Raw genomic sequence first — 13,989 nt, forward strand, 5'->3', positions numbered from 1 at the left:
AGTCCAGTGATTGTGTCAGTGATTGTTGTTATCTGTCATAATGTGATTTCAGGTTGTGCTACATCCAACACCCAACAGTCCCAAACAGTGTGAGCTCCATAAAATGACTGTTGCCAAAGGTTGCCCAGACGACCTAAAGATCAAATTGGCTGTCCGTATGGACAAACCACAAAACATGAAGCACTGCGGGTAAGTGGCATCTGTATGTTCATTTTTGATTTTGCTTTGTGTACCGCTTTTTTTTTTTTTTATAAAATTACAAAAATAATTTGTTTGTTGTTGAAGGAATCTGCTAGCATGGACAGTCAACTTTACATTGACACATACACTTAATAGATTCAATGTACACAGACTCAGGACAACCATTCCACTAACACTTTCTTCTGTCATTACCAGCAACAGAGATATTCACTCTTGCTGCATCCCAATTCCCATACTATCCATCCTAAATTGTATTCAAAATTAGAATTAGTGTAAGACACCACTATTTCTGGTTATAATTCTTACAGATCCATGCACAATCTAATGGTAAATATTGCCCGCCACCCTTTGTTTGTTGGACAAGGATTCGAGTAGAACTACAAACACGAATTAAAAGTGTTAAAAAACTACAAACATGATGGATGTGCGAGACTGACAGTTAAGGGATTTGAGTGATTGAGAATCATTAAACATGATAAATATGTACTCTATAAATATGTATGCAATGTTATCCACATTATAATTAATCTGTAACAAACTGCAAACTTTTATAAAGATACGTTTGGTCGTTAACTTTTATGCGAACACATAAGGGACATGCTAATTCATTTCTCTCTGATACGAGATTAAATGTAGAGGATTTTAACTGTGACAAGATGAATGACAGAGCAGTTTAAACCGTGACAGGATGCACTTAACAAAGCGACGGTACATTAAAGACACAATTATAATGAAGTAGTATGTCCCAAAGCTTGCCTACTATTTTGTTACAGTCAAAATTATGTACTTTTTCTTCTCGAAAATAATTGGGACGCTGCATCTGTGTCTGGTCCAATGAGGAGTGTGTGACCTCACCTCTATTCTGATCGTATGTCTCCATCTAGTGGACAATGTAACACATTATTATTAACTCCAGAAGAATGTGATGAACCTTGAGATCTGTGCATTATATCATTTACAAAATGTTTTTATTTTTTTATTTTACAATATTAATATTTTATGATTAAAAACAAATAATCTCTGTATTTTGTATTTATATAGATATAATATGCAAATTGTTTTAAAACAATAGATTTACTTAGCAAAATTGTGTAAGATAATGAAATGATATAAAATATTTATTTAAAGTCGGCATGAAATCAAATTTGACAAATCTTCTTTTTATATGTAATATTGTAGTGTTTATTATAAATGATTTATCTGTGCACTTCATTATTTTTTTTTAAATTCCTGTACCGTTATAATACAAATAATAATATAATATAAATACATTAGCCTTCCCTCCCCCCTCGAAACGACCACTCATCTCTTTCGGTCACGTGCAATGGCGAAAGGGTGCGGCCAGAGCCGATGAGGGTGCGGCCAGAGCCGATGAGGGTGCGGCCAGACGGCCAGAGCCGATGAGGGTGCGGCCAGAGCCGATGAGGGTGCGGCCAGAGCCGATGAGGGTGCGGCTATCGGTGCAACGCCTCTCAGAGAAGATACATTCAAATCTGCCTCCATTTTGTTTGCAACGCCCAACCTCCAACGATCCAATCAATTCCCGAAGGACGAAATCAAGCCCCGCCCTACATTTTTTTCTAATTTCAGAAGCCGTTTCACTCGGATATACGTCACAACAAGGAAAAAATGACAATCTCAACTTCCGTTTCATTGCGACTTTAAAGCTGCAGTCCGCAGTTTTTCCTCTTTGTCGCCATCTCTGTTCGAAATCTGCAATGGCAGTCATTCGCGGAATTATCAACTTTACGTGAGTTGTACTTCGACACCCTCGACACGGCACAGCACGGATGAACACAATGTTTGAGGAGACTGTGAGGCTGTCAGTCACCGCGCCGGTGTGGATACTGGCATTCAGAATCACAGATTATTCTTTTTGGAAGTATGACCAACATAATAATTTTCACCGGAAAATGTCATCTGAACTAGTAAGAAACATCCACCTTTGTTCTGGTTCCGACATTGCAGTAAATCGCGCTGATTCAATCTAACAATCGCTTATAAGTGATCATATCACGCAAAACCGTGCAAATTATACTTTGTTCTCAAATTGTTAATGTTAACAACGTCAGCATTGTGTGACTACATGTAATGTCCTTCAGATATGTATCCTTGTTTTCGTATGGGTCCGGTTGCAGTCTCTTTTTCCAAACTCTCAGTCCGAAGTCTTTTGCATTTTACAACTGTTGAGTCTCCAGTTGTCACTGGTGATTGTCGTTTGAACCTTTCTGGATCCGCCATCAAATTGATAAGTTTAATTATATCAAGTGCTGTGAGAAAAGGCTATAAATCTCCACCTCCAACATCCTCACACGCAATATAGCCGACTAGCCGAGACTCTTCTTTATGTGTACAGATGTGACGTAATGACGCAAAGACATGCTCGAATCTCCCGCGGAAATCCACCAGTACCACTGGAGTTAAAAACATTATTACAAGCTTACCGCTTTGAATCGAGCTAAGGCAAGCAGAGAGTTTTGAACACTGGCTGGTTATGTATTTTCTCAAATATGTATTTTGGATCATTTTTAACCCAAAAAAAGCTACGGACTGCAGCTTTAATTTATTTCAGTGTATTATTCATTTATTAAATGTATTTTTTATTCTTTTGAGCTTGAACTTAAAAAACTTTTTAAAAAACTTTTTAAAAAAACGTAAACACCCGGAGTTGTTCATGTTCTCAGATTTTTTCGTTTCTATGTCAACACTTTGAACTCTGAAATGAATCTTCAGCAGTCAGGTGGTACAAGTAAGAGCTCTATATGTTGTTTACGTCCATTATTATAGTAATGTTATGTGGTTTGAGATATGAGGTAGTTTAACACCATCTCTCGTTCATGTGTTTTGAAGACGGTCTGAAGGGAGGGTGGGATCTTTCAAAGCTAGCTTGCTATTGCTAGCCTCTCCGCAATTGCTTACCCTACCTTTAATCATATTATCATCAGTCATTGTGGATGTCCCGTAAGCTAGATATTTTAACAACATAAGCAAAAAATTGTATGCTGTTTCCAGACAGAAGCATAGAACAGTTCAGATGTTCTTACCAAGACTATGTTGTTATCTTTGGAGATAGAGGAGGGGTTTTGGCTCAGTGGCTGTTTTCTGATAGGCTCACACTTGCCCATATGTGTTCTGTATGGCTCTCTGTGCACCTGTCTCCCAGAAACCTTATGCATAGCAACTGTTCTGCATCACCGTATCGGTTTATTCACACCTCTATTTATTCTTTATAAGATATTAATAAGACATATGGAAAAATGATAGAAGAGAGGAAAACAGGAAACAAATCAGAGGAAAAAAAATGATGATCGTGTATACCGTCCCAACCACTAAACCAACCCTTAACTATAACTATAAGCCCTACCTCAACGAATGCCCAACCCCACCCAACCACTAAACATACTCTATATGAAGCTCCACCTCAACACTGGTCTGAGACTGCTGGCCTCTGACTGCTGTGATGTATGGCTCTGCATTTCTGCAGTTGGTTATTATTGTACCCAGAGCAGATCAGTGCAATATACTGTTTTGGCCTTTAGGGGACACTAAACCTACATCTGAAAATCCATGTCTGTTTCTGTGCTTATCTTAAAACTCACTCTACTACTAGCTGAAGGAAGGCTAATATGTTATCCTCTATAAATTTGCATTATGTAGAAGGTAAGAAGGTGTTCTTTTATTTTTTTAACATTTGTCTTCAGTCACGTAAAGTGATTAAAAGTTAACAAATCTTAACTGCTTGACTTTGTTTTAATTACTTTTTTTTAAAATAACACACACACACACACACACACACACACACACACACACACACACACACACACACACACACACACACACACACACACACACACACACACACACACACACATATATATATACACTCTCTGAATAAAATGGTACAAAAGCTGCAGCGGGATGGTACCCTTTAAAATAATCTAATATGTACTCTTTTAATATGCACTCTTTTTTTATTGACAAAGGTGAACCTATTGAAAGGGTACTTCCCCAGTGACAGCTTTTGTACCTTTTTTTCTGAGAGTGTATGGTATATGTTAGGCAATATATTCAATCTATATAGCATATTTCAACTGCTTAATTGCTTATTTTGTCACTAAAACTATATTATCTAACCTTCTAAATGTGACTATAAGGCATGAAGATATTATAAACATTAACAGCATGATTTTCTATAAAGCTGCTTTGAAACGATTTCTATTGTGTAAAGCGCTATATAAATAAATTTAACTCGAACTTAAGGAAATCATTTCAGATATTTATTTTATTTTCTGAGGGAACTAGCTCACCCTTGATTATTTAACACATTTTTAGTGTCATAGTTGTAGCATTTTCTATGCTTAAATTATTTTATTTTATTTTGAAAATCTTATTTTATCCTCAATAATCAGACACCTATTTTGTCTGTTTATAGCATATTAATGTCTTCTCAATGCAATGTTTGCGTCTTTTACTTTTGTTTGAAACTTCTTTTTTTGTGGACATAAATAATATTATTCAATAAAACTATATTTCTAACCTATATTTCTAATCTAAAAACATCCCTGTTGTAATTTACTAAATTTAAATTATTCTGTGAAGGAAAATCAGAGAGAAAGGCAAATCTAGCCCATTATCAGCCAAATTAAGAACAACACATCCAGCATGATATCTTGACACTATGATGCAACACCTGCTCTGCGTCTCTTCACAGATACCTTTGGGTTATTGGGAAAAACCTGTGGAAAAGATGGAAGAAGAGATTCTTTGTCTTGGTGCAGGTATGTGCTTTTTCACCTATTTGTGTCACTTCCAATGGAGACTCTTTCCTTCCCTTCCCTTCTGATTAGGATTTTTTTTTAATCGAGTGCTTGTGCATTTCAATTTCAATGGCATGCGTCAGAATTGCATCAGTGAAGTAGACTAGATTCTGAGCTCTTTTCAGCTCTTTCTGACCGAGCACTGCATCAGGTACTTCGCTGGAGCCTTTTTTTATTTCTGTCCCCATTGTTTGCTGTTCAGTCAGCTTCTCTGTGGTGGGTTGTAACATGTCTGAGAGCTAAAAGTTGACAGGCGGCTTGACAGAGTAAAGGACCAGCACTCGCAGCTAAAAGAGCCCACATCACAAGCCCACCAGTCGCTCGCAGCTACGGCTACAGCAAGTGACAAACAACAGTCAATACACTGACATTGTTTATTTACCTTAGTGTTTGCGTGCATGTGTGTCTGTGTGCTTGCATGCAAGCGAAAAACATAACACGATGCCCTGTTTGTGTTTTCGAATGTCAGTGTGGGTAAGAAAATATGCCAGAATGCGCTTTTCGTGTCCGTGTTTTGTTTTCACACCTTTTATTTGTTTGTTTCCTTTCTGCTTTTTTTGTTGTTGTTTTTTATGTTGTTCTCGTGCTAAATCCTGTGCAAGCGTTCACACAAACGTCAACACATCTAGTCCTCATCTTGTAAATGTGAATGTCAACATAAACACACATGTAAACTCCAGATTTGTTTGTTTGTATGTTTTATTTCGATTTTAGAAATAAATGAAATGTTTATGCCACATACACAGAACAAATGCCAAGCATTTTTTTTAAATTCTTCCACCTACTTTTTTTCACCTGCAAAACACATGGTATACTTAAAACTCTCATAAACCAATTAATGCAATATCCAAAATCAACCAACATCCGTAAACCTAGATATTTTTTTGCAAAGCAATTTCCTACACTGTACAGTATATTTCGTCAACATAAAAAAAGGTACATCATGCGGTAAGTATCTAAATAAACTGTTTTTTTTCTCTCTCAAAATTATAAAAAAAAAAATACTATTTAACCTGAATAAATCGACTAATACATTTCAAAGGGTCAGATAATGATTATTACGTTTTAAAATGTAATTTATTCTATAGATAGTTAGATAAGATAATTTTCAGCATCATTACTTCCGGTGTCACATGATCCGTCAGAAATCATTCTAATATGCTGATTTGGTGCTCAAGAAACATTTCTTAAAATTATTAATGATAAAAACTCTATATTTAGTTAATATTTTCGTGGAAATCATGATATATTTTCTCTGGATTGTTTGACAAATAGAATATTCAAAAGAACATAATTTTTTTATTTTAAAATAAAAGTTTTGATGCTAAATAAAAGTATTAATTTCTTGAAAAAAAAAAAATTCTATATATATATATATACACACAAAACAAATTTATGCTCCAAGTCCTATCTATATTGGGTGACCGGTGTTTGATTGACAGATTCTTATTGGCCCTGCATTTAATGTGAGGTTTGTGTTACACGGCGGGTGTGAGTTCACTGTTGCATTATTCATAAATAATTACCACACCATGTAGACCATTTAGGGCTTCTGTTTGACACAGGCTGGCTTTGAAACAAGGTGTCACAAAAAGGTGCTGACAGAGTTCCCCAAGGCTCCTCCGTGCCATTTAATTTCCTCAGTGTTGCTTAACTTCATAAAAATAACGACGATATCCACATAAGTCTTTCATAGCCACCAAATCGTCTTTCTTTGTGCCTCTAAGTGCTCGTGTTGCCCTCTCAGTAAGTTGACAGCATAAGGCCAGCATTATGATTCAAACTGAAGTCTAATTATTTTACGGTTGGTAGGCGATGTGACAAAACAGCGGGCAGACGCTCTGCGCTCTTCCTCTTTCCCCTCATCTCGTCTCCGATGCTCTGGCTCAGGCATGCAGCCTTTACGCGTCTGAATATGGTAATGCGTTCGAGTGACCCGGAGGGGCTCGGGTTGTGTGCGTGGCGGGGGGAATCAGGCTTTATATTTCCACTGTTGCATCTCGCGATCGATTCGCACTAGCGTTTTTTCTCCTGCTCTCTCCATCCACAAAAACAAGGTTATTTAAAAAGAGCAAATGCATGCAGGGGTAATCAGAAAGTCATTTAAAATCCTTTAACTGTCGGTTTGACAGCGGGTCAATGGCCCCACCAGCGACCGCTCCGGCTTCTGACAAGCCCGAACTTCAGTGGATTGATAGGAGGTTGTGTGTGTGTGTATGCGTGTGCGCCCCTGTGACGTCCCGAAGGCACCTGGGTGCCACCAAGCCAGATTGGGGCCCTGAAGCCAGCCCAAGTGCCCGTCACACACATGACATTGAATTTATCGTGTCACTCGGAGTCGGAGTGAGAGAAGGCTGCCACTTTCAGCAGAGGTGACGGAGGCGCTGGATTGGTGTAATTCTGCGGATGGGGCCGGAGAACGTCTTGACAGCAGCGCGTCTGCGTGTGTAGAGCGTGCGAGAACGTGTGTATGACTGGCACCTAACCGCACGACTCACATCCAGAGTGACAGCGTGTCATCCCACACTCTTCTGTCAGTTCTGTTTGATTGGCAGGACAAAACCCAATTCTAACTCCACCCAGTCAGTGACCAAGACAAGATCCCTCTGAGATGCCACCCTCCGTTTGAACCCTATCACTAGCCTGCACTGCAGTAGATGTTTCGGTCACACTTTACTACGATGTGCTTACAAAAAATAAAACATTTCTTAGGTACTATTGTGTTCTCTTATTGCTGCTGTTGACGTGGGATATGGGTAAGGTTAGGGACAGGTTTAGTGGTATGGTTGGGTTTAAGGGTGGGTTAAGGTGTCTCACTTTATATTAGGTGTCTTTAACTACTATGATTAAAATGTAATCATTTGATACAACGCATTTATTGTGCACATACAGTCAAACCAAAAAATATTCAGACACCAGATATAATGTTGGATCTTTTTTTTTTTTTACTAGTGGGTGCAGGACACTATAGTTGTGGATAGCAAAATAAAATAAAAAACTGTGACATATTATACCCAAAAATTCTTCATACAGTGGACTACCAGTAAAATATATAAAAATTTGGGGCAAAAAAATTATTCAGACACTTTGACCTGACCATGTTTTGCTTAAGTGTTTTTTCTTTAATGGCTAATACTACCTTTTGTGTTGAATAGCTGTCAGCTGTTAAATTTAATTCATTTTTGTGACAGTCTAACAGAAGGATGGCCAAAACCAGTGAAATATAAACTGATTATATGACAGTTCTTGTCATATTTTATAACCATTTTCTAAGCTATAGCGAATAAGCTGTGATAATGTGAGAAACGTTGAAGGTGTCTGAATACATTTTGGTTTGACTGTACATGTTTGTACTTATATATAAAAAAAAAAAAAAGTATAACCATACCACCAAACATATCACCTACCTCACCTGTATATCATCTTAAAAGCAGCACAGAAAATCCATATAATTGAAAGTATGTATTTTTAATGTGCCAAAATTCTTTCCAGGTGAGCCAATACACCTTTGCCATGTGTAGCTACAGAGAGAAGAAAGCAGAACCTGTTGAACTTCTCCAACTGGATGGATACACTGTGGATTACACCGACCCTCAGCCAGGTCACCACAGCCAATCAGATTGACACAATCAATGACATCACAGTGAAAAAATTAACTGAAATATAGTCCTCACCTGTTCTACATATCCACTTTATTTGTAACGTAAGAGCAGGCTTCCGGTTATTTTAGCTGTACAAAAACTCGATATTTTAAACTGGTATTTATCATAATATTTGTATTTATTATAATCAATAACACACTGGTTTGTAGCGCAACTAGTTTGACTGTTTACTGCACATTGTTATTATTTCTAGTTATTTCCCTATAGCGGCTAATGAATCAGAAGTCTTTCACGTTCACAGAAAATAGCTTATTTCCGCATTGCAAAATAAGGTGTGTAGAAGTACCTGTTAGACCAGCAGGTGGCATGTGTTTCTACACATCTCTATACACATCTATTCCTGAGGAAAAGATGACTCATTTTATTAGTGTTAAACAAACACAGGTAATTGACTAGTTAGGATCAATTATCTTTCATTGAAACCTTCTGTATCCTTGCATAAAACAATGCACAGTGTACATGAAAAGCTGAATCTAATATTGATCATTAGAGTGAAGCTTGTAGTGTTTTATCGTTTTGATGCTGTCTGATATTTTGATAGTTTAAGCATAATCAAGCACTGTGTACTGAATACTGTCACATAATGGTTTAAATGATAACAATTATCAAACAATTTCTGTCAATTTAAGTAAATTACTCTGTAAAGCGTGTTTTGTGAGGTAACCAACAAATTTTTATTCAGGTTGCCATGTTTATAGCAAATGATAAATCAAGCAAAATATATTTTTTAATATGACTGAATCAACCTTACTACATAGGTTAAACCAATAAAATTAATTGGTGTGTTTTTACAATAAGATTTTAAACATTAATATTAAAGTATTGGCTGTCATGCAACTAATAATTAACAATATTTTTTACAGCAAGCTTGATTTATAATAATTAATATTATTATAATCTTGGTGAATGTTTATTCACCTTGATTAATAAATATATCATTTTGATTCATTTTAGTTTAGAAATATACAATTATACACTGTTAGTTCATCCCAGTTCATAATGCATTAACATTAATGTCAATTAAAATATAATTTTTAATGATTTCTTACTACATTAGGTTGCAAATTCTATTTGTTAATATGCAACTAATAATTAGCTGTATTTATTTACGGCATTTAATCAAATTTGTTAATATGATTTATTATTATTATTGGTAATAACTTATATTTTATATAATTATTTTAATTAATATTTATTCATCTTGATTAATACACATATATAGTATTAATGTCTTTTTAAAAATATGTGATATGATTTTAAACATTATTCAATATAGTTCAAGTATTGGCTGGTATATGCAACTAATAATTAACAATATTTTTTACAGCATTTATTAATCTTGATTAATAATAATAATAATAATAATAATAATAATTCAAATGATTATAATCTTGATGAATATTTATTCATCAAGATTAATTTTAGCCTATAAACATACCATTATTTACTGTTAGTTAATCTTAGTGCATAATGCATTAACATTAATGTCAAATATTTACTTGCATTATATGTGTTGCTCCCAAATTGGAAACCCAGGGTAAAATCCGGCCTGTTCTAAATCCACAGTAAACATTAAATGTATTATTATATGTAGAATATAACTTTAGCCAAAATTAGTAAAGTGAAAAGTATTGTTAGCTCAACTTCTGCAACAGAACTGCATAACTTTCACGTGCACTTTTGATTATTTCCTTCCGTTTAAAGTAAAACCGATGAACACTATGTTGAATCCAGGTCTGGATGGAGGTCGGACGTTCTTCAACGCTGTGAAGGAGGGAGACACTGTGATCTTTGCCAGTGATGATGAGCAAGACCGAATCCTGTGGGTTCAGGCCATGTATCGTGCCACGGGCCAGTCCCACAAACCCATCCCCCCGACCCAGGTGCAGAAACTCAACGCCAAAGGAGGGACAGCACCACAGCTTGATGCTCCCATCTCTCAGTTCTGTAAGTATGAATATGCAGATTCTACGGATACACACATGCTGACTGCAGGCACACACACACACACACATACAGGTATAATGACACTCTTCACAGCAGTCACACACACACATGAAATGTTTCTTTAGCATGTGTTGAATAAGTTCCCGTTGTTGATGTTTTTACACTGTTGCACTCTGCTGCTCATGAATGTGGTGTGCAGAGTAACTGTGCTGGTGTTGTGAAAGAGAGAAATCTCACTCTCTGTTTTCATCCTTCGTCTTGCATCCCACTCACATTTCAGCATTACATGTTCTTTGCTATGGATCATTTTAATCAGCCATCTTTGTTTTTTTATTCCTCTTTTGATTGATTTATTATTTATTTCTTTATTTCTTTTATTCAATTGTTTCTCTTTCTTTTTGCACTTTTCTTTCACTACATTTTGCTTTCCTTTTTGCATTTTAAACTTTTTGCACTTTTCTTTTGCATATTTGCCCTCATTTGCTTGTACATTTGATCTTTCTTTCTTTCGCTCTTTGTTTCATTTTTCTTTTGCATATTTGCCCTCGTTCTAAAAGAAAGACAGACAGAAAGATCAAATGTACAAATTGCTTTCTTTTTTTCTTTTTTTTCTTTCTTGCTTTCTTTTTTTTGCTGTTCTTTTGCATATTTGCCCTCTTTGGCTTGTACATCTTTCTTTCTTTCTTTCTTTCTTTCTTTCTTTCTTTCTTTCTTTCTTTCTTTCTTTCTTTCTTTCTTTCTTTCTTTCTTTCTTTCTTTTGCTGTGCTTTTGCATATTTGCCCTCATTCGCTTGTACATTTGATCTTTCTTTAGTACCAATTTCTTTCTTTTTCTTTCGCTCTTTCTTTCACTCACTCTTCTTTTGGATATTTTCTCTCATTCAGAAAGAAAAACAGAAAGAAAGATCATTAATGTACACATTTCTTTCTTTCTTTCTTTCTTTCTTTCTTTCTTTCTTTCTTTCTTTCTTTCTTTCTTTCTTTCTTTCTTTCTTTCTTTCTTTCTTTCTTTCTTTCTTTCTTTCTTTCACTTTTCTTTTGCATATTTGCCCTCGTTCAGAAAGAAAAACAGAAAGAAAGATCAAATGTACAAATTTCTTTCTTTTTCCTTTCTTTCTTGCCTTCTTTTTTTCGCTGTTCCTTTGCATATTTGCCCTCTTTGACATTTGATCTTTCTTTCTTTCTTTCTTTCTTTCTTTCTTTCTTTCTTTCTTTCTTTCTTTCTTTCTTTCTTTCTTTCTTTCTTTCTTTCTTTCTTTCTTTCTTTCTTTCTTTCTTTCTTTCGCATATTTGCCCTCTTTGGCTTGTACATTTGATCTTTCTTTCTTTCTTTCTTTCTTTCTTTCTTTATTTCGCTGTTCTTTTGCATATTTGCCATCTTTCGCTTGTACACTTGATCTTTCTTTCTTTCTGACAGAAAAAAAGATAATCTCATGCTTTTTCTCCCCTTTTCAGGTAATCATCTCTGTGTGTATGAATACGTGTGTCAGATCCTCCTTCTCTCATGCTTTGCTCAGTGTACCCTGTGTATAGGGAATATTCTCTCTCTCTCTCTCTCTGCTGCTTCATGCGAGTCTCTATATGTCACTCTGGTGTGTTCCCTCTTACCCTGCTCTCTCGTAGCCGGACTGAAGGGTAAGTGCTTCCCTGTAGCAGGCACAGATCAGATAAACCAACCCGGATTATCTGACACAAGCAATGTGCTCTTCGCTATTCCTCTTCCAAAACTCACATTACTCCTCCTCTTCCTGTTTCCTTCCTCAAATCTCCCTCCATTTGACTTCATTAGGTCTCAAATTCAAACGCACTTTTATTTAAAAAGACTAGACTGCATGTGAAATTTTCTTTCTGAAATTGCTCGGATTAGCAGTTGCATATTTGCCTTCTCTCAACATGGCTTCCTTGAGTCAACGGCTCCTCAAATCAAAGCAGAGTTTCACATAAAAAAAGCATGTGCAAAATCAAATCCATCTGTTCCTTGTAGTTTATTGTTGGGTGAAATCCACAGCAGTTGCCTTTATTTAACAATAAAGATTTCCGACCAAATGGAGAATTTGGTAAATGATATAATTATAGTGATTTTCTCTATTGTAGTTGTTGATTTATTGCACTAAATGAATTGTGTGAAACCACTGGCGTGCTCTGCACCCCTCAGCAACTGGTAATTACCATGTTAAGAGTGACACGCTATGAATAAAACAGTGCATCTTCACCCTGATTATTTCTGGAAGCTATCAGTGGAATGTTACCAAATAACTACTTGCTAGTTCACACCAGCTTCTCTCATCTGTAGAAAGTAGTGCCACCAGTGTTTTCGGGTTTTTTTCTCTTAACCTTACGACAGCTTCAAATTAAATTGTTGTGGTTGCTGTTTTAAATGTGAGGGATTAGGATGCAATCGGAAACATTGGCTGTTTGTTCTCAAATGGTCTCTAAAAAATTTTGTGTTGTCCTTGAAGCAGTGGACTCGCACAATTGATTAATTCTGTGATTTTTACGAATGTATTTAGAAAGAAAGGAGAGTTGGCAAATATGTAGCTTGAATGTAGAAATGATCAGCTGGTGATTTTATAGAGTCTTTATTGAATGATAAACTGACACAAATTTGCCACAACTGCTACATCTAGACAATCTCTTTTGCCACACACGTATACGGACACATTTAACAAATAGTGGCCCTTTTCATGTCTTAGTAGTGTTTCTGTTTTGTTTGCCTGTAGAACTACTAACAGTTTCAGACTAACCGTTTCTTTCTTCACCTGGAAAAATGCTAAAACTCCTTCTCTTGTCTGCTGTTTGTTAAATCCATGCAAAGGGAGATTTAGGGGGAGACACAACCTAAAATCAGTGATACTTTGAGAATACAGAGGTCTTTTAATAATCATAATAATAGTAATAATAAATTAATGCACCAGTGGGTATTATTTTATTTTATTTTATTTTATTTTATTTTATTTTATTTTATTTTATTTTATTTTATTTTATTTTATTTTATTTTATTTTATTTTATTTTATTTTATTTTATTTTATTATGATTTGGGTATTGTTTGTTTCATTCTTCTGACCAAGTTACCATTATTATTATTATTACTATTTTATCCATGGCTTCGAGGTATATCATTTGACAACAACAACAACAACAACAATAATAATAAATGAATGCACTGGTATTTTATTTTATTTTATTTTATCATGATTTGGGTATTGTTTGTTCATCCATAATTATTACTTCTATTATTTATTATTATTATTTGTATTATTATTATTATTTTAACCATGGCTTACACCCAGTGTAGAAAGCCTCAAGGTGTATCATTTAACAACAACAACAATAACTGTAACAATAATAATAAATCCACTGG

The 13,989-nt window shown here is 35.5% G+C and overlaps 1 protein-coding gene across 20 annotated transcripts in view; it reads left to right on the forward strand.

The window, feature by feature from the left end:
- cadpsa (Ca2+-dependent activator protein for secretion a) overlaps window positions 1-13,989 on the forward strand; it is a 150,186-nt gene that overhangs the window by 74,279 nt on the left and 61,918 nt on the right. For all 20 annotated transcript variants that reach the window (XM_056240811.1, XM_056240815.1, XM_056240816.1 and 17 more), the window contains exons 9-12: window positions 53-189; window positions 4,913-4,979; window positions 8,511-8,619; window positions 10,415-10,627. In XM_056240811.1, coding sequence (XP_056096786.1) covers window positions 53-189; window positions 4,913-4,979; window positions 8,511-8,619; window positions 10,415-10,627 — 526 coding nt within the window. The remainder of the gene's footprint in view (window positions 1-52; window positions 190-4,912; window positions 4,980-8,510; window positions 8,620-10,414; window positions 10,628-13,989) is intronic.

Source organism: Rhinichthys klamathensis, unplaced genomic scaffold, assembly GCF_029890125.1.
Source record: "Rhinichthys klamathensis goyatoka isolate OS25496 unplaced genomic scaffold, OSU_Roscu_1.1 h1tg000613l_1, whole genome shotgun sequence".
Taxonomy (NCBI): Eukaryota; Metazoa; Chordata; class Actinopteri; order Cypriniformes; family Leuciscidae; genus Rhinichthys; species Rhinichthys klamathensis.